At 38.6% G+C, this 23769-nt stretch overlaps 1 protein-coding gene across 1 annotated transcript in view; it reads left to right on the top strand.

Annotated features, from left to right (window-relative positions):
- The window catches only part of LOC102787537 (E3 ubiquitin-protein ligase rnf213-alpha-like), a 50766-nt gene extending 31432 nt beyond the window's left edge, over positions 1-19334 (top strand). The window contains exons 33-52 of the mRNA XM_087852877.1: positions 83-273; positions 5928-6050; positions 6338-6448; positions 9653-9895; positions 10444-10543; positions 11343-11377; positions 11476-11579; positions 13137-13290; positions 13517-13691; positions 13874-13962; positions 14072-14323; positions 14638-14775; positions 15019-15094; positions 15461-15641; positions 15943-16147; positions 16811-16888; positions 17353-17550; positions 17674-17763; positions 18010-18191; positions 18789-19334. Coding sequence (XP_087709003.1) covers positions 83-273; positions 5928-6050; positions 6338-6448; positions 9653-9895; positions 10444-10543; positions 11343-11377; positions 11476-11579; positions 13137-13290; positions 13517-13691; positions 13874-13962; positions 14072-14323; positions 14638-14775; positions 15019-15094; positions 15461-15641; positions 15943-16147; positions 16811-16888; positions 17353-17550; positions 17674-17763; positions 18010-18191; positions 18789-18942 — 2879 coding nt within the window. The 3' untranslated portion in view covers positions 18943-19334. The remainder of the gene's footprint in view (positions 1-82; positions 274-5927; positions 6051-6337; positions 6449-9652; positions 9896-10443; positions 10544-11342; positions 11378-11475; positions 11580-13136; positions 13291-13516; positions 13692-13873; positions 13963-14071; positions 14324-14637; positions 14776-15018; positions 15095-15460; positions 15642-15942; positions 16148-16810; positions 16889-17352; positions 17551-17673; positions 17764-18009; positions 18192-18788) is intronic.
- The last annotated feature ends 4435 nt before the right edge of the window (positions 19335-23769 follow it).

Raw genomic sequence — 23769 nt, 5'->3', positions numbered from 1 at the left:
GAGATATAACTTCACTACTGCATTGAACTACTATAGTTTGCAGTGCTTAGGAACTAAAACAACCAGTCTGTCGTTGTTGCAGGCAACCATGTCCCAGATGGAGCAGAAGATTTTCTAAACATGGTTATAAAGCTCTGTGAGGACAGTGGGAATAACTGGTACCGTGTTTACCTCATCCGCAAGCTCAGCGAATCACAGGGTGTTGAGTACGTTCAAACGATGGTGAAACAACCTGAGTTCTTCTGGCTTTTCCCTGAAGAGATACTTCAGCAGGTACTTCAACAGTCATGAGTTATTTTACTGGCAAAAATATGAGTCAAAAAATAAATTCATGTACTTTTCTCCAGAGTATGAAATTACATCAAAAGTTATTTCATGGCACTTTATTATATAAGGTAAAGATCCTACAACATTTTAGACAGTAGAAACGTTTGTACTGGGTTGTTGTTGGGAGGGGGATGGAAAAATACTAAAGGACAGTCATTGGAGTAATGGCGGGGCCGTGTCTCAATATGTGTACTTGTGTGTTCCTGCATTCTCGTGATCTTGTGATACGTCATCTGTCGGAGACAAAGTACTGTTCCAATTCAAAGTACGCATCAAGCCGAGAACAATAAAAATTTCCAGATGTGCTCTTGCTCCTTCCATTTTATCGAGCATGCATCGGTTGTGACTTGTGTGGACTTGGTACAGCCAAATATCCCAGAATGCATTTCGTCCAAAACTAAAACACTAAAAACTTCTAAATACTACTTTCTGGATCACAAAATAAATTTTTAAGTTATTTTCAGGAGAAAATGTAGTTCTGTAAACTTTAAATATCTGCTTGATTTATCAAAACATCACATATTTGCAAAAGTGCTCCGACATTTTCTGAGACGTTTGTTACACACCAGCTTGATAGCAGACCGGGAGGTCAAGGTTCACTAGAGCTGACGAGAACAGCGGACTCACAGCACATCGTTTTCAAAACCACTGTGGTCTTTCGCTACTCAGGTTAAACATGATATATAAGTCACTTAGATAAATGTTAATGTTTGGTTTATTTCAGTGTTCTATTTGTTCCTGAGTAAATTGGTTTGGCTGAGATTAGCTGACTCTGAATTAAATCTAACATTAAAAATATTTAAATTCAGGAGGAAACATTTTCACTGGGAATAAAAACAGCATGTTAATAAGTTGAGATTCTGAAAGCTGTCCCAAACATGATCCGATTATATATTAAATATTTGTTTAAGTCCCTTCTAAAACCCCAGCTGTCTATTGTAAGTTTTGAGTGTAAAGTAAAAATAAAAGTGTTCTAACATCTCAACTGTTTTAATTCAGGCATATATGTAAGCTTGTGTTTCAGTCATGTAGTGATTGTGCTTAACTGTATGAGGCTTATTAGACATTATAAAACAGATGATATGTAAGCAATGTGTAGCAAATTAGTGCTTAAGATACTTTTTTAAATTATCTGTCTGCCACCTCCGGCTGATGAGGTGCCTCACGCGGCTCCTCCACTGCTTCACTGCCCTCGGGACACACCTGTGGGGGTGGCGCCCAGGCCCAGAGCAGCGCCGCCAGCTCCCCAATCCTTTCCAGGTGGCGCTCGGTCTGGTCCCGCAGCTCTTCTTGCTGGCGACGCACCTCCGCCTGCTGGCGACGCACCTCCACCGCCTGCTCCCGCTAGGCGGCCGCCATTTCAGCCACCCTCTAGGCCAGCTCCTCCCTTCCCTGGTTCCGGTAAGGACCCGCCGTGCCGCCTCCTGGGTTTCAGCACCAGTGTGGTGTGAATAAGGCACGGCGGGACCACAGATCATCACTTAGAGCCATTTAATTCAAATCACAACACACCCCAACCCCTGAGTCCCCGTGTTTTTAACTCGACGGGCATGATTAAGGATGATTAAGGCCATGCAGGGAGGGCGGACGCACCTGCACGGCACCGCAGACTACGCCCCACCACAATATTTTTATTTATTCACTCCACATAACAACAATAAATAAATTATATAATACAAAAACCAACTATTTACATTTCAACTTTTAACTATTTAAATTTTCAGCTTTTTCCTTTTAAACAAATTTAAAGTGAAACAACACAAAACACTGCAAACCACAACACAATTAAATATAAATTAAAATATGAAAACAAAAAGAACATGCGCATTCTCTGTCACATAGGCCTGCATGAATAAACTTTCTGAATCCTTTATCATCCGCAACTGAAAATAGTTGTGGATGATTATTATACCTTTCTAATGTAACGTTGTTGTCCCTGGGTCTCTTTCTTTCTCTTTCCCTCCAGCTCTGTTCCTGTGCTACTGGGGAAAAAAAAAACCCGGCTTGCGTCGTTCACTTCAAAGAGTCGGCTCTAAGAGCCGTTTCGTTCGCGACCGACACATCACTATCACAAACAAATCTGCATTTGAAATGTTGGCTACTGTAGCAGTACAGTATTGCAACATGGCATTTTGGTCTTCTAACTAAAATAGGAAAATAGGAACATAAATAGTGCCATCCCTGCCAGACCTGGCCCACATCTGGTTGACATATACCCTGCCATGACACCGGTCAGTCAGAAGTTCCAGCTTGATGCTGGAATCTCAGCCAGACCTGTTTTCCATGAGCCTTGGCCACATAAACCAAACCATAATCGGGCCAGAAGTGGCATGCCATCACATAAACAGTGCCATCTACGCCAGGCCTGGTCCATATCTGGATGACATACCACTTACCATGCCAGAAGTCAGCCAGCTTGATGTCGACTTGACACCAGATCCGGGCCAGATCTGTTTTCTGAGTCTGGGCCACATACAACAAACCACAATCGAGCCAGATATGGCATGCCATCACATAGACAGTGCCATCTATGCCAGGCCTGGCCCATATCTGGATGACATACGTCTTATCGTGCCAGAAGTCAACCAACAGTGCCAGCATGGGAGACTACAGTATGAGCAAGATGTGGTAGAAACCAGTTGTGTTAAAGGGAAAGAAAACAAAAAAGAAGACCCTAGAGATAATACAAACAGCAAACAGGGAAAAGCGCAACTGGAGAATGAAGACACAAAGTGATGACATGCAGTAGTGGCATTTAAATGGATGAGTAGTGAAAGAGTTTCAAATGGACACAAGTTCATCATAGCATCATTTGTCCTACTGTCAGCTTGAAGTTAAATCAACATGAACTGAGCATTAGTTGTCCAGTTAGTAAAGCTCAGCCAGCCATCTGGGTAAATCAGTTGATAGCATTTAGGTCATCTATTTAGCTGCTGCTACTGCCTCTGCAAGCCAGTCCAGGTCCAGTTCATGCTTACTTAACCAACTTTATATTTGATGTCTTTGATCCCTGATCCATAAGACTTTCATGCTGCAGCTCTCCCTGCCTTTAAGCTTTCCACTTATGCATATGGAAGGGCAGGGAGTCCTGGAAGACAACCATACCAGCAGATAAATTACTGCATATGGAATGACAATCCTAGTAAAATGGCCCTGAGGACTGTCTGGCTATCCACTTCAAAATCACTGGGGTAAATGTCAGGTGAACAGCAGCTTAGCCATGAAGGGGTTGGTGTTTGCTTCATGATAGTTACTTTTTTTTTTTTTGCTTCAGATGCACTAAACTGATATTGGGCAAATCAATTGCTTGAGATTTAATGCATAGTATATGAATTTGTATGTTTGTTTTTTTATAACCAAACTGAATGACTCAATTTTACTTTACTAGTGACAGTAGACTTCAGCCGGGGAAGCACAGTGACCATTTTCAATTCAAATCAATTTTATTTATATAGCGCCAAATCACAACAACAGTTGTCTCAAGGAGCTTTATATTTAAGGTAGACCCTACAATAATACATACAGAGAACAATCCAACAATCACATGACCCCCTATGAGCAAGCACTTTGGTGACAGTGGGAAGGAAAAACTCCCTTTTAACAGGAAGAAACCTCCGGCAGAACCAGGCTTGGGGAAGGGCGGGGCCATCTGCCGCAACCGGTAAGAGTGAGAGAAGGAAGAAAGGATAAAAGACATGCTGTGGAAGAGAGACAGAGATTAATAACAAGTATCATACAATGCAGAGAGGTCTATTAACACATAGTGAGTGAGAAATAAATACTCAATGCATCATGGGAATCCCCCAGCAGCCTACACCTATTGCAGCATAACTAAGGGTGGATTCAGGGTCACCTGGTCCAGCCCTAACTATATGCTTTAGCAAAAAGGAAAGTTTTAAGCCTAATCTTAAAAGTAGAGATAGTGTCTGTCTCCTGAATCCAAACTGGAAGCTGGTTCCATAGAAGAGGGGCCTGAAAACTGAAGGCTCTGCGTCCCGTTCTACTTTTAAATACTCTAGGAACAACAAGTAGGCCTGCAGTGCGAGAGCGAAGTGCTCTAATGGGGTGATATGGTACTATCAGGTCATTAAGATAAGATGGGGCCTGATTATTTAACACCTTGTATGTGAGGAATAAGATTTTGAATCAATTCTGGATTTAACAGGGAGCCAATGAAGGGAAGCCAAAACAGGAGAAATCTGCTCTCTCTTTCTAGTCCCTGTCAGTACTCTTGCTGCAGCATTTTAGATTAACTGAAGGCTTTTCAGGGAGTTTTTTAGGACATCCTGATAATAATGAATTACAGTAGTCCAGCCTAAAAGTACTAAATGTATGAACTAGTTTTTCAGCATCACTCTGAGACAGGATATTTCTAATTTTAGATATATTGTGCAAATGGAGGAAAGCAGTCCTACATATTTGTTTAATATGTGCGTTGAAGGACATATCCTGATCAAAATGGTAATGCCATCCAGAGTAAGACTCTGGTTAGATACCATATTTGGGCCGAGTACAATAACCTCAGTTTTATCTGAATTTAGAAGCAGAAAATTTAAAGGCCATCCAGGCCTTTAAGACATTCCGGCAGTTTAACTGATTGGTGTGTGTTGTCTGGCTTCATCGATAGATAGAGTTGGGTGTCATCTGCATAGTAGTGAAAATGTATGCTATGTCTTCTGATAATACTGCCTAAGGGAAGCATGTATAATGTAAACGGAATTGGTCCTAACACTGAACCCTGTGGAACTCCATAATTAACCTTATTGTGTGAAGAGTTCTATCCATTTGGTAAATGGACTGGTTCTTATATAGCGCTTTTCTACTCTGTCTGAGCACTCAAAGCACTAATGCATTCACCCAATCACACCTTCTTAAGTGCTAAGTATCTAACATTCATACACATTCACATTCCGATGGATGCATCGGAGAGCAACATGGGGTTAGTATCTGGTATGCAGACTGGAGCAGCCTGGGATCAAACCACCAACCTTCTAGTTAGTGGCTGAGCTGCTCTGCCACCTGAGCTACAGCTACATGAACAAGTTGTCTATAGATATGATACAAACCACTGCAGCGCAGTACCCATATTACCTACAGCATGCTCTAATCGTTCTAATAGGATATTATAGTCTACAGTATCGAACGCGGCACTGAGGTCTAGCAGAACAAGCACAAAGATGAGTCCACTGTCAGAGGCCATAAGAAGATCATTTGTAACCTTCACTAAAGCGGTTTCTGTGCTGTGATGAGCTCTGAAACCTGACTGAAACTCTTCAAATAAGCCATTCCTCTGTAGATGAAACAAAAACAGCTAACTGTAGATATTAACTAGATATCAGAATTCAAACAGCTAACTGTAGATATCAGTTAGCTGTTTGACAACTACTCTTTCAAGTTTGAATGGGCATGGAACTGCAAGGTCCACCCATAGCACAGACATTAATTATTTGATTGTAGCTTTTCATTTACAAACACTGAAACAAACCATGGTGTACAACTTATGCCAGTTATCCAACTAATTCATAGTCACCAGAATAACTCATGTCTAATTTATGTACTTAAACATATTTGCTTTGTAATTTCATTCACAGTGTCAAAAGAATGAAGATGGAGGCCTGATGGACCAGTATCTTGTGTATGGAGAGGAGTACAAGGCTGTGAGAGATGCAGTTGCCAAGGCACTAGTAGACAGCAACATCGAGCAGATAGAAGAAGTCTGTGAGGTATTTCTGTCCTGTAATAAATATATTACGGACACTCCTTCATGTTTCATCTACCTATTACTGTTATATTGTTTTGATGAAACCGTGGGTGGGTAGTTTATTGAAACATTTCTCATTATTCATAGAGCACTGCAAGTGATGTTGTACAGTATCACTGCTAAGACCGTAAATGCTTAGTTGTATAGTTATTGTACTCACCATAGTGCTGTACTCTATATGCCCATTTTTTCTTGCATCTTTATTTATACTTGAGATTTTTATTATTGTTTTTATTTGAAATACACTAGAAATGTATGGCTACACGAAGGAATCGGACAGTGTTCCTCCTGCTGGCTCTTTTCCGAGAGGTTACAACTCTGTACAGATCTGAAAACAGGGGTCTTCATCCTACTCCCAAGGTATGAACAGTGGCAAAATTAGAATCTGGAGAAAATGCATTTAGACACTGCTAACTTAGTTTGTCTCCAGTGGAGATAATAATTTTAAGAAACAGCTCTACTCTACGCTCTATCACAATGTCTTAATTCCTAATCCTAGCTCTAAATCTGAGTCCAGCCACCTTGCAGAAGAAAGTAATTTAGTCATTTGCAGTGTTGGGCAAGTTGGGCAATTATACTCACTAGTTACTTATTCAAAAAAGTAACTGAGTTAGTAAATGAGTTACAAGATTCTAACAGTAATTAATTACTAGGAAAAGTAACTATTGCGTTACTTAAAAAAAAAGTTTAACCCTCTGGGGTCCAGGATATAATTGGCATATTTTTGACTACTTTTGATTTTCCCTCTACATTTCACCTTTAAAAACTATTTAATTTGCCTTGTTTGGTATCATCATTTTCAGCACAACCTCATGTGTCTGAATTTACAGTTATGTTTTCATTTTGACATACTATATTAGCAAAACTGATCTAAAATCAGACAAAAACATAAAATCCGAGTAGAAAAAGTTAGTTTTTACTGTAACAACCACAAACATGTTTTTCATAACTTTAAATGCAAATATAAATTGTAAATTTCAAAATCATATGCACAAGTTTTGCAAACAACAAAGTTATTTACAGCCATTTACCTTTTACCCTTTTTTTAACTAACCATTTCAAACTATTTACATAACAATCAGGTGTTCTGAATTCAATAAGATGCCACACAAATTATTTGTGCCACTCCAAAAAATAATTTCTGTCCACTATAAAGGAGAACATCACAGCCTGATACCTGCAGGTCTGACAGCAGCAGGTGTATCACTCCTCCTGTTTTCTACCTGGAGACAGCATTTACACTGTAATCTGCCTTTGGTGACTTTTTGGCAGCACCTGTAACATTCAGCAGTCGCCTCAATATTCTGACCCACAACACAAAACTATCCACTACACTACACACCAACTACACAAGACAACACATTAACTACACACTCCAAACACGTTAAACGTCACAAATGTCTCACATCTCAAAACTCGCTCCCTCTCATTTCCGCTCTCTTTCTTTCCGTCTCTCTCTTTCTCGCCGTCACTTCTAAAACTTCCCCCTCTTCCTAAACAACCAAATGTCATGTTGCCATATCATTTTTTGATTGGTCGACATTGTACATTTTTCCACCAACACGAAAGGGCTGGTTTTTGTTTTATTTTTTTATTTTTTGGTTATATGTAGAGAGTGCTTGCTAGCGCTGCCCTTACACAGTAAACGTGATGAAAGTATTCAGGAAAACACAACTCGTATATATTGTTTATCATGACTCTGGTTTTACGTGGCCTATCAACACAATTTAAAAACTGGTATATATCACCTTGTTGCTTTGTCATCTTGAAGTGGTCATGTGATTGGTTTACTACAACTACTTTATTCTTCCTCAGCCAAACAGCAGCACTCATGTGATTGTTTTGCCCCCTTAGCTCCACCATTACATATAACACCGTTATTCCCATCACTGGTCATTTGTACTCGTGACCCTGCTCTTTTGGTCACTCCCAAGATTTCATGACCATAGGTGAGTGCTGGAATGCAGATAACTGAAATTACATCTTGGTTCTCTCTTCTCTATAACAGTCTGGTACAGTGCATTACTGCTGAGGCTACACCAATCTGCCGGTCCAAGTTGCACTCCACCTTAACATCACTCATGAATAAAATCCCAAATCCCATTGGTAAACATGAGTACACTCACAAACCTGCATTTGAAACATTGGCTACCATAGCAGTATAATATTGCAACATGGCATTTGTGTCTTCTAACTAAAATAGGAAAATAGGAACATAAAAACTGCCATCATTGCCAGACCTGGCCCACATCTGGTTGACATACACCGTTACGTCAGCAGCTAGCTTTACTGCTGCTGAGGCCCACAAGCCCACACTACTCACGTGAAGCAGTTACACTGCATACTGCTTCCACAACTCCACACCACAGGCAGGCCAATCACACACCTAGACCACAAAGCGGCTACACCAGAGAAAACCACCCTCATACAGCCAGTTCATCCCCAGCTTATATGACCTCAGACAGGTGATTGCTGACTGGGCCCAGGTGGTAAATGAGGCCAATGAGCAGCAGCTGTGTCCTGGGGAGAGAGAAGAGCAAGAGAGAGACAGAGGGTTGGAGCAAGAGAGGAAGAGGCAGAGAGAAAACACCACACCCACACAAGGGCAGTTTCAGGAGGCCCAGCTAGGACCGTAACATACACGCTGCCATGACACCAGTCAGTCGGAAGTGCCAGCTTGATGCCAGATCCGGGCCAGACCTGTTTTCTATGAGCCTGGGCCACTTAACCCAAACCACAATCAAGCCAAATATGGCATGCCATTGGATAAACAGTGGTATCATTGCCAGACCTGGCCCAAGCTAAGCTAAAACACTGGCCTACATCTTGATTTATCATAAAGCATATTAAAATATTAATTTAAAAAATGCTAAATTAGAGGGCTTGATCTGTGTATGACATGGTTAACTGTCAATATCTACAGCTAGTTAGACTATTATATCACAGATTACCTTGCTAATGTATTAAGGCAGAGGTTCCCAAAGTGGGGGCGCGGTAAGAATTTTTAAAAAAAGGATGCTCGGACACTACTAGCATAATGGACGGGTTTTTGACGGGGCTCCCACACAAATGCAAAGCAGAGAATGAAGCATCGCCAAACTTCCAAAATTGCTTCCAAAACCAACTTCCTTCGAAACCAAAGACTAGAAAATATGATGAAATATATCTTGCCTTTGGCTTCGCCTGCACAACGGCGGTGCCAAGGTAGGTCTCCCCAACAGAATTTGTTTCCCCTGCGTCGGGAGCACGCACTGGGCTGTCCAAATCACGGACAAACAGCATCCCAAATTATTGAATTTAGTTCACAAACACTTCTTATAATGAAATTTTGGTGATATTATCTCTTTATATATATATAAAAAAATACAGTGGGATACAAATATCAGGCTTACCCTGCCACAATTTGTTCCCCAGTTCAAATCATGGACAAACAGTATCCCACAGCTGTTTATGTTTTTAAACCCATTTTGCACATAGATACATTTATTATTATTGATACTGTTACACAGTAAAAAAAAAAAAAAGTGTGTTGCTTCTCTTAGTTGTTTTCTGTATCCCCAACAGCAATGTAATGGATTTGATGACCTCATTAACGGCTCAAGATACCTGCCTCAAAGAGAAGTAAGAAATTTTGCGTCAGCATTGATTTATAACAGACTGGGAGCTCTTACCATCCAACCTGGTAATACCATTGAGGAAAACACTGTCATCGAGCTGATCATCCATCTAGCAGCTGTGCTGCTCACAGGGAATCATCCTCTGCTGATGCCACTGAAACACATTGGTCTGTCACCTGAAAATATGCAGGTAAACAGTGTGATTGTATATAAAAGATTGATTTAGCCACATGGTTTTACCCATTAGCTTGTGGAATCACATTTCAAACCCTTGATTTTAGTTTTATTTCCAGAAATGACTAGGTTTGGATAAGATAGTGGTATGCTAATGTGCCTTTGAGCTATGTAATATGGAGTCAGGTTTATCTACAAAAAGTAAACCGTTTTGGGAATTGTTATTTCAAAATAGTGCTCAAGGATGGACAGTGACCAACACATTTAAAATCTTTTTTTTATATTAACCATTAAATCATCACAACTCCCACATATTAGATATTATTCCCATTACAGATACTCTGAGATAATGTCATAGTTAAGGCAGATGTTAAAACGAAGCAGATGAAAGCTAAGCTAGTCTTTAATGGCTCCAGGAATACAACTCAGCAAACACAATAACACTCAAAAATAGAAGAAGGATACATCTGTGCTGCTTACTCTCTGCAATGGATAACTTCAGCAAGATAAGATTCATGTTACCTTTATGGCATTTCTTAGATTTTCACTTAATTTAACCTACAGAGGGCTTTTATACCCACAATGCCTGATGACATGTTAGCTGTTGCCCAGGCAGCCATACAACAACAAGAAACACACTATCAGGGCCAGCTCACTTGGTATGGTAAGTATCATTCCTTTCATATATGCAAGTAAATTCATTTTTAATTATCTTTTCTTGTAACTGGGTATTCTGACAATTTGACAACCTTTATATGATTTCCTCTCCTCACCAGGAAATATGACCTGTATTTCAGTCATCATGCTAAACCTTAAATGAGTTGAAAGACATTATGAAAAAGAGATATGGCACCCAAAACAACCCTGAATTGAAATCTTTGGTAGAATTCTGCTCCACCAAATGGTTAATGGCCTGTATTTGTATAGCGCTTTACTAGTCCCTAAGGACCCCAAAGCTTTACACATTCAGTCATCCACCCATTCGCACACTGGTGATGGCAGCTACATTGTAGCCACAGCCACCCTGGGGCACACTGACAGAGGCGAACCTGCCGGACACTGGCGCCACCGGGCCCTCTGACCACCACCAGTAGGCAATGGGTGAAGTGTCTTGCCCAAGGACACAACGACCGAGACTGTCCAAGCCGGGGCTTGAACCGGCAACCTTCCGATTACAAGGCAAACTCCCAACTCTTGAGCCACAATCGAGCAGTAGTACTTCCAGGGGACACAAAGCTTTTAAAAAGCTTCATTATGGGGCAAATTCACTAGAGATTTTTTTTTGTTTGTTTGGTTTTTAAGATTTAGCTGGTCATTTTTGCTGACTATTGAATAAAAGTTAATATAGATTGGTCAGATGTTTTACCAAGATGGCTATCAGGTAGCAAGACTTGGTTCAGGAGTAATTTGCATAAACTTGACCATAAATTCACAGATTAATCTATATTATGTCTTTTTCACAGTCTGTCCAAATAATCACCCATGCTGTGTTGATATGGTAAGCCATTTTTATGCTGTTCCAGTTAATATATTCTTCACAATGATTACAGACTCAATGTTTTATAATTATACTGTATGTTTAATCTTGCACTGCAGTGCGGCCTGCCCATGGAGAGAGGCCGATGTCTGGAGTGTGGCGAAGAAGTTGGAGGGGAATATCACATAGCCTTGTCTGGATTCACACAAGTTCCGTTGCACGAGTGAGTGTCAGTAATTGTCAAGCAAAATACTGCATTAAATAAATCTCTTTATTGATATAGTAAAATTTTGTAGAAAAAATTGCTATATAATTTGTCCTGTCTATTAAAACAATACTGGAATATTACAAAGAAATTATTCTGGTATTTCGCACGAGGGAACCATCAAAAATGCAGATAAATTGATTTTGTACAAAACTTTCTCTTGTATAAAATATGAACGACAGAAATCATTCAAGTTTGTTTTTTTTAATTGGTAAATCTGTTAAAAGAAGCACATTTGTTATGATAGTGGGGTTTTGTTTTTTTTAAATCAATATTATCCTTTATTTTGTGAAGTAAAATAAACTAAATTCCCATTGTCAATTTTTTAAACTTATAAGTTTTCATTTTTGTGCATTTAAAAAGTTTAACAATGAGACTGCACCGTGAACAGAAAATTCTGACGAGACGATTCCGACCAGTAGTTTGATATCATTGAATTGCTCTGTCACGGCGATGTGTTTTGAGAATGGACCAAAAAGCAGACACTGAGAAAGGAATCTTTAAACAAAAGCGAGACTTTGTTTGGGCTGATGTAAGGAGAAAACACAAAAGCTAAGGCAAAACAGGTATGACAAGTAAACTGGAAAACTAACTATAAAAACTATGAAGACTGTGAGAACTATGATGTGGAATAAACAGATGACCTGACAATGAACAAAGGAAAACAGAGGACTTAAATGCACACAGGAGGTGATGAGGGGAAGTGGAAACACATGGGGATGAACATAATGACGCCACAGGGGAAATGACACTAAACACAATGACAAAGACACAAAGACTGTTTCAAAATAAACCAGGAAACACTGAGAAAATAACAATAATCAAAGAATAAAACTAAAACACACAAAATACTGGGTCACAGACCCAGTACCATTACATACTCTGTGTATTCATTGTGTTGGAAAGGTTTAGTTTAAAAAAAAAACTGTAAAGAATGAGTTCAGTTTTTTTTTCATGGATACTGCAGAAAAACTGGTTAGTATTCACAACCAGTATGTATTAAAAAGAGGCTGTCACATAGTGATATCAAATTTTCCACAAAGAAAGAGTAACACATATCTTCAAAGACAAAATGTCAGTCAGAATACTTTTTTTTGTTTGTTGTATACAAAACAGTTTTTTTTTCTTTAATTTCTTTGTTAGCTGTGTTTGCTGGTTTTTCTTCCAGAGATTCTTTTGAGATTGTAGATGCTGCGTGTGTAATATAAGAAGCAGAGTTCAGTTTGTTTTAGAACGGCAGCAGTTTGGTCTGTTTTTGTTAGAGTGGGTTTATTTGTCTTGTTATGGCTGTACTTCAAGTATACTCTTAAAAACAGTACATATTTTATGCATAGTATAACCTTGTGAACTGATTGTCACTAATTTAATTTTCTAAAAGCAGCACAAGGGTAATATTATATTAACTATATTAACTTTCACATGTGTGCTTGCGCTTCTAAAGGTCACCTGTTTTGCACTGGAGGGAGACTCTACTCTACAACTCTACTTTTTACTCATGCAAATCTGTTGTTTTAGGGATCAAACACGTCCCGGTCACATTCTGGGAGACCCTCAACGGAGAAATAACCCAGATGCCTTAGATACCAAAAACATGTCTCTGACTCCCTTTACTCTGGTCCGGCTAGTTACACATCTGGCCATGATGCTGGGAGCCTCAGAGAAGCCTCAGGTGAGCTCTAATTTAGAGGCTCTTAACCATCATAAATAAAGCATCTAAAGCTATTTTGTACAGTAGCTGTAATATTTAAGCAGCTTTTGGTGACTTGGTGATACTAGCATTTTTTTAGGTTGTGTGTAGCTCACTGATTAATATTCTGCAAAATAGTTAAACTCAATGAACGATGTTGCTGTCTTGCATGTAGTATGATGCTATTATCCACTATTTTTTTTTTCAGGTTGTCCAACAGATAATCCAGCCACCTGTGGAGGATGTCAGTTTGTTTCTCAGGCTGCACATAATAAAGGATCTTGAACAGCTGTCACAGGCACTGGGAAAAGGAGCTGACGACACTGTAACATCTGTTCACTTGGTGCTCAGATCACTTCAAGAACTACCACATGCCAGTAACTGTAAGGAAGCCATTTGTTAAAAGACATACATGGCAGGACAAAAGACTGTGAAACAAACTTAATAATAATTTGAATAAAGCAGACCTCCTTAGACAGGAATTGTTTGTGAGGATTAAATGTCAACAAATATGGAAACTGGTATTTGACTGTTTAACCAATGGCTATGTAAATGTTTTTTCTAGCTACTATTGACCCTCACCTTACATCCAAAGAATCCAGAAACACCTGGGAGACTACTGTGGCTACAGATATTATGACACCAAAGTTGAAGGTAATTCTTTAAAATCACTATTTACATGTTTTGACTTTTTTCATTTTATAACTGATATTTTCTCAGTCTTATTTGTACATAACTGCCTTTGCCAATATTTTGTGTCCAGGATCTTGACCAACTCCTACAAGAGGCAAAGGGAACAATTAGAAATGACTCCCGTGTATCTTCCAACTTCATCATAAGGACGATCCACGGTGATGACTTTAGCTTCCTCGCCTCACTGCAACAGGGCTCTGAGGTCAACAGCTCAGCAGTGTGGAGCTGCAGGGAGAGGCTGTCGCTGCTCAGCCTCATACACATTATGGAGACTAATGATCAAAAGGAGGAGCTCCCCCTGCTCTGGAGGTTCCTGCAGAAGGTGTGTGTCTCACAGATGTAAAGCTTTCACAAAATTATTTGGAATTCACTGCTCTTGTGCATTTCAAACAATCCTGAACTCTGCGTCCTTTGTGCCTGCTGCTAATTTGGAATTACAGATTAGCCAAACCTGTGAAATCTATAGATTTGATTAAACTACAGTATTACTTTGCATCACGTATTATCCTGATATTCTATATATAAAATCATGATAAATTACTCTTTAAAGTTTCAATAAGTGGGTCAATATTTTCAGTAACAGAATTAGAAATGACCAAAGATGTGATACCCATTTATCTAAACTTCTTTTTACAGGAAAGAGAATTTCGACATATCAAATTCCTCCCAGAAATCCTAATGCTGCAGAAACGTTTGGTGAGAAAGTACCAGAACGCAACTGAAGAGGTCGCGGGTTCCATCAGAGAATTCATTGATCAGCAAACAGGTACAGAGATTAGATGGACTTAAACTTTGTCTTTTTCTGAAAATATGAACAATTGACTGTTGTACTAATTTGTATTCATTTGAAAAACAAAAACAAAATCTATCACCAAAGTTAATATTTGCTGCAGGGACAACTGACATATTTTTTTCTCTCTGTTTCATTTCATGTCATAAAAATGTAGTCACTGTTTCTTTGCCTTTTGTCTTTTTTTAAAGTTTTTAGTCACTGTTTCTAAATTACTTGTTCCAGACATGAGCCCATGGTATCAAAAACACATTGAGACCTTCCTGAAAACATGGAATGAGCTAAGAGTCTCTGTGACCGGCAGTAAGTAAAGCACTAACCTGCTCTTTGTCTCACCTTCACATTCAATCGATTTATGTTATTACATATTTTCTTGTCTCTCCTTAAATTATTTTGTTCTGTGCATTGTGTTCAAATTAAAAAGATAAATAAATGAATAACATGTCTTCAATTTAACTTAAAATGAGAACAGTGCAGTTCTTGATTGATTTCAGTTGCCCTGTGAGAACATACATTTACAGTGTACTCTACATGACAATAGTCATCATTTTGTCTGCTACAGTCGAGTATAATAATTGGTGTTTTTGTGCATAGACCACATAAGTCAAAGTAATGGAAAAAGCTGCATTGCAAATAAGAAATTATTTATCTGTCCTTTCAAAACTATAGATGAAATAAAAATTCCAGAAGAATTTTGCAGCAGAGATTTGGACCTGGACAGTGACCTCAGGTACCTCCTGCCCCGTCGGCAGGGTCCAGGCCTGTGTGCCACAGGGCTGGTCAGCTATCTGGTGACTCTCCACAATGAGTTGGTGAATGCAGTGGACCGTCACACAGGAGAGGACAACAGGTACTTTTTTAAAGCAGTTTAGTCTGCATTTTTTTTCTACCTATCTATTTTCTACCTGAAGTTCAAGTGAAACTTCAATAGTCTTAAGTTAGGTGAGTCAAATGAGCGTGACATAGAAACACAGAGCCACATAACCAATTACTGAGTCGATGCTATTGATATATTATATATTGTAAATATAATACAGTTCAGTTTTGCTCAACAAACATTTTTCTTCATTCTAGACCAACATTTAACCAAAATTATTTGGAAAAGAAATGTTGGAAGATTAAAGTTTATATCTACATTGTGATGTCTGCAGTGACTACACAGTGAGTCTGTCGGAGCTAATGGAGCAGCATGTGATCAGCTATGATGTGGAGAAGGACCTGTTTCCTCTGGTTTTGTCCAACTGCCAGTACAGCTTGGAACGTGGCCACGAGACAATATCTGAGTATGACCTGCCCAGGATCCAACAGCAGATCCTCACCCGCTTTCTGCAGGGAAAACCTCTCATTACCCGCGCAGTGAGTCCCCACAGCCTGGTTTGGTTAAAACATGTGTCCCACACCTTAAATGACCCAAATTCCTAACTACTGTACGATCTGGTGTTGACTGGATTGTGCATTACCTTCGGGGATCTTTCAAGCTCAGAATGAATCTTTGAAGGTGGTCATGCAACACCCTTGGTGTATATTTATTTGTTTTTATTTTTTGCATGATTCAACATAGTGAAATCTAAAAAGCACAAATGAGAAGGAAGTTCACTTTAAACTTCTGTCATAACAGATGGCAGGGGGCAAGCTGAAGCTGAACTAAAAACAATACAAACACAAGCAAGACTAAGCTATTATTGTTTATTCCACATTTTTATCACAGGAATTGTTAGAGCATGTAGATGTGGGTGTAAAGACCTCTGTGCAGCACATTGTTAAACAAACAAATAGTGTAATCAAATGTGTAGACCACTTCACTACAGAGATTTCATTTATTGTGTTGGTTAACTTCATCATTCTGAGTTCTCATATTGTATCTGTTCTGTGTGGTCAGACTTATTTTGCAGTAATATCTATGTGTTTATATTGATTCACCACTTTTGAAATCCAAGCTCAAAACCATTCTGTTTAAAACTGCTTTTTTTGTGATCCCTAAACCAAACCCCTTCACTAAACCCCCTGTTTTTTATTAAGGGAATTCCCACATTGGTCAACACGCAAGAGAGGGACTATGAAACCATTTTCAAAACTGTTCATGGAAAAGTGCCACAGGTACAGTACTGCGTTAGCAAGTTATCACTACACTTTGATGTACTTTACAACTCTACATGATTATAGCTGTCTATGTGTAAAACCCAAAATACATATTTAAGGTACAAAATTTCCAGGTTAAACAACAATTTTTTTTTCACTTGGTTTGTGCTGAGTCAATAACTAACAGTACCAGTTAACAGCAAAAGCACTGACACATGATATGTGGACTTTAGATAGTAATTGATTATTACAGTTATACCAGATTCAATTCTTGTTTTTCACCAAATCACAGATTTATTTCAGGCCTAATAGTTACAGCAAATAAAGCAATACTCCTGACATTCATCCAGCTGTATTTGACTTAAAAGTACTTACTCAAGCTTTACATTTGATATTTATGTACATGTGCATGCACACAGCAATAAAGGGATTTACATAACTTGTGTCTTTTAGGTTCACTAATATTTTTGTTTCTCTATCAGAATGTTCTGACGTCTTTGGCACAGAATACTGTGTCCAGACAGCTGGACTCCTACAGTGAGGTGTGCGAGGCGCTCCAGATTGTGGAGCTGCTTCTGGGTTTCCTCTCAATGACGGGTGGTGATCCCACAATGAAACTGGTCTCTTACCTTCAGGAAATACTAAAGATGGACCAAAACATTGATCATCACATACTGAAGGTCATTACATGTACACTCTCTCACTCTGAGCCTCACATGTCAAACATCAATATTAATAATAAGACAAAAACCAGATAGAACAAACTGTTTATAAGTTGTTGAGGGGTTTTCACTTTTTTGCAGGCTTTTAGCAAATGTGAACTGCAGCACTGTGTTTGTCTGTGGCAAGTCCTGTCCTCTCTCAGCTCTGAAAAAATGCTGCAACTCAAAAGAGTAAGTTTGAGTTTTGCTGTATTTTTTTTTTTCAGATTCAAAATTGCCAGATTAAACATCATATGCTTATTTTTCACTAAGCACAGATAAATTTTAAGTTTTGAAGCTTAGCTTCAGTGTTAGATTAAATGAATGTGGCTTGTACTAAAAAAAAAGCACTAAATGGTCAGTATGACCATTAACCATATATGCCAATCCATCTACCATATACATACAAAATGCATGACTGCATGTCTTGTTAAAAAGGAGCCCTTTTCGGGGTATCCAGCCGAGTACCAGGTGCCACTGACTGAGGAAAACAAGACTGAGCTGAAAGGATTCATGTCCAGAGGAAATGTGGACCAGTGGCTGCTTGAGATGCACGAGTTCCTCTTGTTGCGCCTGGGCCGCCCACGAGCAACTGAGGACTACAATCCTAAATTATGGAGGTAAAGCTGTTGTATAGTACCAGATTTTTGTTTGGTAATGCCATGTTCTGTTTGGCCCTGATTTAGCAGGTGTGAAGAGAGATTTACATCCTAAACCTCAAAGTCACTGCAGATGATCCTGTGTAGCCAAAATATGGATATATAAGAGTGATCTCAGAGATGCAAAGATATGCATAAAGTTATAGATTAGTCAGAATGAAACAAAAGATTTTCATCTAAGTATTAAAAACTTTAAATTATTTATATTTAAAACTGTGTTAGTTTGTCTAATTAATTTTCAATTAAGTCTCTGAAAATGTGTGACTGTGTATAAAAATGACTGTAATTCCTAAACAGTTCAAAAAAAATCTGCACTTCCATCACGTCTTAAATTTTTCATTTAAAATCAACTGCAATGGCGTACAGAGGCAAAGCTCTCTTTAAAAGGTCTTTGTCCAATTACTTTTGAGTTTTTATGCATATTTTATTCCACATCACTATAGTGCCCCATCAAGTGTGTCTTTATTATAATATGTTTTTAGTTTTCCTGCTAAGTAAAAAATTATTTGCTCCAATGTAAAGTTATCTATTAAATTAATATTTTCTTTCTTTTGACAGTCTGAAGGAGGCGGTCAGTGCCTACATGGATCGTAAAGAAGTAGAAGTCCATCCTTATGTGGAGGAAAACCTTCATGAAAATCTGAAGCTGTCTCAGATAATTGAGACCTGGAAATACACCATCACAGCCAAACAGGAGTTGATGAATGAGTGATCAACTGAATGAGTGCATAGAGAGATATTAGTTATCTAAAGAAGTAAACAAAGGTATTTTTTCTGCATTTATTGATGTAGTAATCATAGGATGTGTTGTGCTGTTAATTTGTTTTTGAATTATTTTACAAATTCAATTCAACAACCAAAAACTATATTTACATTTTAATATTTTATTTTTCATTATATTTTACTTCTCTTGTGAATGGTTTGAATTTTAAAAAGAAGAGTAATATTATCATGCTGCAAGGAGTGAATAATATTTCTCCATCTAATAAGAAATTAAAGCAATAGGTGATTGATACGCACAGAATAAAGCAAAATCGTGCATATTTATGATTGTGCGTGGTTCGTTCATAAATATGCAAGGGAATGGTATACTGAGCATTTTCTACTTTTTCGATCATATTTAATTTTTCTTATATTTTTAAATTCTCTAAGTTTTTATTTGCATTTGTGTAAAAGTTGAGATTTGCTAATTTTTATGGCGTTTTTTTTTTTTTTTTGCATTTAATAGCTTGAGTTATCAGATTTCTATGACGTGTGTTGAACCGCCCTGAGGCAACTTTTATCATTTAACTTTAAGTTATACTACTTCTTTGAACTCTTTTATTTGTCTATGGTCTTGTTGATGTTTGTCTTGATTCATTTATAATAAAGATTAGAAATTACCTTTAACCTCTGTGAAAACAATGAAACAGCAAAGCAGAATAAACTCAAGCACATCATGAGTGAGCTGCTCATGTATTCACTGTGAGAGTATATACAGCTTTGATATATTTTATATATCATTCTTTCATGATTATGTTTTTGTTTTAAAGTAAAATCTTTTAGTGTGAATTAACAACAGGATAGATTGATAAACTAGTGCAAAAACTGCACATTTTCCATTTTTTCTTACATGTTAAAAAACTATAAATGTTCATTTGCATAAAAGTGACTTGAATGCGTTCATTTAAAGAAAACATTTGATTTGCAATATGAGATTATTTCCATTTATCTGTGGTGGAAAGTTTTTTGTTGTTTTTTTTTTTAGATTTTTGTGTGTTAAGCAACTTCATCAAACATGAAGTATGTAAGGAGATAAACTGGATGAGTTTATCATTTTTAATTTTCATCTTTATAAACAAACAGGTTTTACTCTTCTATTTTTGTATTATTTTTTTAATTTTTCATTCCTTTACTGAGAAAATTGATGATGATTCACTGTTTTCATGGTATGTTTTAGCATTATTCTTGCATTTGTTTTACAGCTAAAGAACAAAATATGATTTAAACATAAACTAGTAAAGAAATTAATGATTGATAGTTTTCTTTTTATATTTTACTAACAGTGTCAAATACTTTTTGCTTGCATCAATTTGAAAGTCAATATTTTACATTTTATCTGTTTTCTCTAATACTTGGATTTGAAAAATTAAAAATAACACTGAGGCTCAACAAAAACAATGATACACAGCAAGGCAGATAAAACGGGTGTATTATTTCTTCACTATGAGCCACCTGCTCATGTGTTACATTTTGTCAATCTAAAAAAGTTACTAAGAGTTATTTAGAAAATTCAGAAATGCATTGTTGAATTTGACAATCATATAGTGTGAAACTTTGTTGATTTACTCTTTATGCTGAAGGATTATGTACACGTTTCTTCTTCTTTTTTTATCAAGTATATTTTTACTATTGACCAGCACTCAGAGACAAAATTGTATTACTTTTTCTTACATATATCAAGTATCTTGTATTGATTATTTGTTGTGTATCTGCTAAAAGATTAAAGTACATTGGAAAATGTTTCCTCTGATATAGTCAATGAAGTAGTTGTTACACACATGTAACCTGAAATATATTATTCCTGCCATAGTTACACATTTTCAGTCACTTATTGAAAATTAACCCCCTCTGAAAAAAAAAAATCTGTTCAGCTTTAGGAGACTGTCTGACTGTCTGTAAGTTGTGTACTCCACAAATCTAGCCTATAAAGAAGAGCGACAAGAAAAAAGCCATTGTTGACAGAAATACATAAAAAGTGCCTTTTGCAGTTTGCCAGGAGACATGAAGGGGACACAGCAACTGTGTGGAAGAAGGTGCTCTGGTCAGATAAGACTAAAGTTGGGCCTAAATGCAAAGCGCTATGTGTGGAGCAAAATGGTAAATGGCCTGCATTTGTATAGCGCTTTACTCAGTCCCTAAGGACCCCAAAGCGCTTTACACTACATTCATTCATTCACCCATTCACACACACATTCACACACTGGTGATGGCAAGCTACATTGTAGCCACAGCTGCCCTGGGGCGCACTGACAGAGGCGAGGCTGCCGGACACTGGCGCCACCGGGCCCTCTGACCACCACCAGTAGGCAAACATGGGGTTAGTATCTTGCCCAAGGATATTTGGTTCGAACCACCGACCTTCTGATTAGTGGCTGACCTGCTCTGCCACCTGAGCTACAGCCACCCCAGTAACACTGCCTGCTCATCACCCTGAACACACCATACCCACTGTGAAACATGGTGGTTGCAGCATCATGCTGTGGGGATGCTTTTCTTCAGCAGGGACAGTGAAGCTGGTCAGAGTTGATGGGAAGATGGATGGAGCTGGAAGAACCTGGAAGAAAATCCTAGAAGAAAACCTGTTGGAGGCTGCAAAGGACTTGAAACTGGGAAGGAGACTCACCTTCCAGCAGACAGTGACCTTAAACACAAAGCAAGAGCTACAATAGAATGGCTGGGATAGACCCCACCCCCCAACCCCACAAGGTCAGTTTCCTGATCATTAACATGCAAATTGTAATGACCACTGATCGATGACCATGAATACAATTCACATAGATTTGGAGAATGTCTGCAATCATGGCATTGCAAGATGGTGAAAGATGTATCCCTACGGCTCCTCCTCTTTCCCTTTTCATGTAAATAACCTCCCTGACTCCAAACGCTCAAACCAGCATTCCGCCATGTCCAGGATGTGTAGATCTTCATCATTGAAAGAGTGTCCACCGGCCTGTAGGTGTAAATAGACTGCAGAGTCCTGGCCTGACGAGTTAGCTCTTCTGTGTTGTGGCATCTACTTAGCCACAGGTTGTTTGGTCTCTACAATGTATAAATCATGGCAATTCTCCTGGCACTTAACAGCGTACACTATATTACTCTGTTTGTGTCAGTTGACCAGATCTTTGTGTGAACTAATTTTTGGTGCAGCGTGTTTTTGGGTTTTAAAGTCACGCAGACGTGGTGTTTAGAGTAAATGTATCTCAGCTGTTCCGATACTCCTGACACATAAGGGATCAGTAGAGGTTTCTGCTTAGGCAACAGTTGTCCTGCTCTCCTGGAGTCTTTTTTAGGTGTCTTCCCAGCTTTGACAAAATTCCAGCTAGGATAACCACATTTACTCCTGGCCTTTTTCATATGATATTCTTCTTCTTCCCTGGCTGCTGTATCTGTGTGGATGGTGCTCATTTCAGGCTGTTTGAAGGATAAAGGTGATCATACCAAATACTGACTTACAAGCTTATTAGAATTGTACAGACTCAGTATTTACTTTATACAGGTGAAACTCAAAAAAATTAGAATATCATGCAAAAGTTCATTTATTTCACTAATTCAACTTAAAGGGTCAAACTAATATATGATATAGACTCAATACATGTAAAGCAAGATATTAAAAGCCTTTATTTTTTATGATTTTGTTGATCATTACAGCTTATGAAAACCCCAATTTCAAAATCTCAGAAAATTAGAATATTACATGAAATCAATAAAACAAGGATTTTAAAGAGAGAAATGTCGGACCTCTAAAAAGTATAATCATACATATGTACTCAGTACTTGGTTTGGGCCCCTTTTGCATGAATTACTGCCTCGATGCAGCATGGCATGCATGCTATCAGCCTGTGGCACTGCTGAGGTGTTATGAAAGACCAGGATGCTTCAATAGCAGCCTTCAGCTCTTATGTATTGTTCAGTCTCATGTCTCTCATCTTTCTCTTGGCAATGCCCCATAAATTGTCTATGGGGTTCAGCTCAGGCGAGTTTGCTGGCCAGTCAAGCACAGTTGCCCTGTCCTGTTAGACGGCTGCGTTGGCTCTGGACTTAACAAAGCACAGTAGATCAACACCAGTAGATGACACAGCTCCCCAAATCAACACAGACTGTGGAAACTTCACACTGGACTTCAAGCATCTTGAATTGTGTGCCTCTCCATTCTTCCTCCAGACTCTGGGAGCTTGGTTTCCAAATGAGATGCAAAATTTGCTCCCATCAGAAAAGAGGACTTTGGACCACTGAACAACAGACTAGTTCTTTTTTTCTTTTAGCCCAGGTGAGGCGATTCTGATGTTGTTTGTTCTTTAGTAGCAGCTTGACAAGAGGAATACGACATTTGAAGCCCATGTCCAGGATCTGTGTCTGTGTGGCAGGTCTTGATGCACTAACTCCAGCCTCAGTCCACTCCTTGTGAAGGTCCTTCACACTTTTGAATGGCCTTTTCCTGACAATCTTCTCCAGGCTGCGGTCATCCCTGATGCTTGTGCACCTTTCTCTTCCACATAACTTTCTATTAATAGGCTTTGATACAGCACTTTGGGCACATCCACCTTCTGCCGAAATTACTTTTTGAGGCTTTCCCTCCTTATTGAGGCTGCCAATGATGGTTTTCTGCACAACTGTCAGGTCAGCAGTTTTCCCCATGATTGAGATTCCTACTGAACTGAACCAGCCTAATGGACCATTAAAGGCTCGGGAAGCCTTTGCAGGCGTTTTGGATTCATTAGCTGATTAGAGTGTGACACTTTGAGCCTACAACATTAAACCTTCTTACAATATTCTAATT

The sequence above is a fragment of the Neolamprologus brichardi genome, chromosome 15 (assembly GCF_056152115.1).
Source record: "Neolamprologus brichardi isolate AB-2024 chromosome 15, ASM5615211v1, whole genome shotgun sequence".
NCBI classification, from domain to species: domain Eukaryota; kingdom Metazoa; phylum Chordata; class Actinopteri; order Cichliformes; family Cichlidae; genus Neolamprologus; species Neolamprologus brichardi.
Note: the sequence above shows the minus strand (reverse complement) of the source record. Positions and strands in the feature narration are given on the sequence as shown.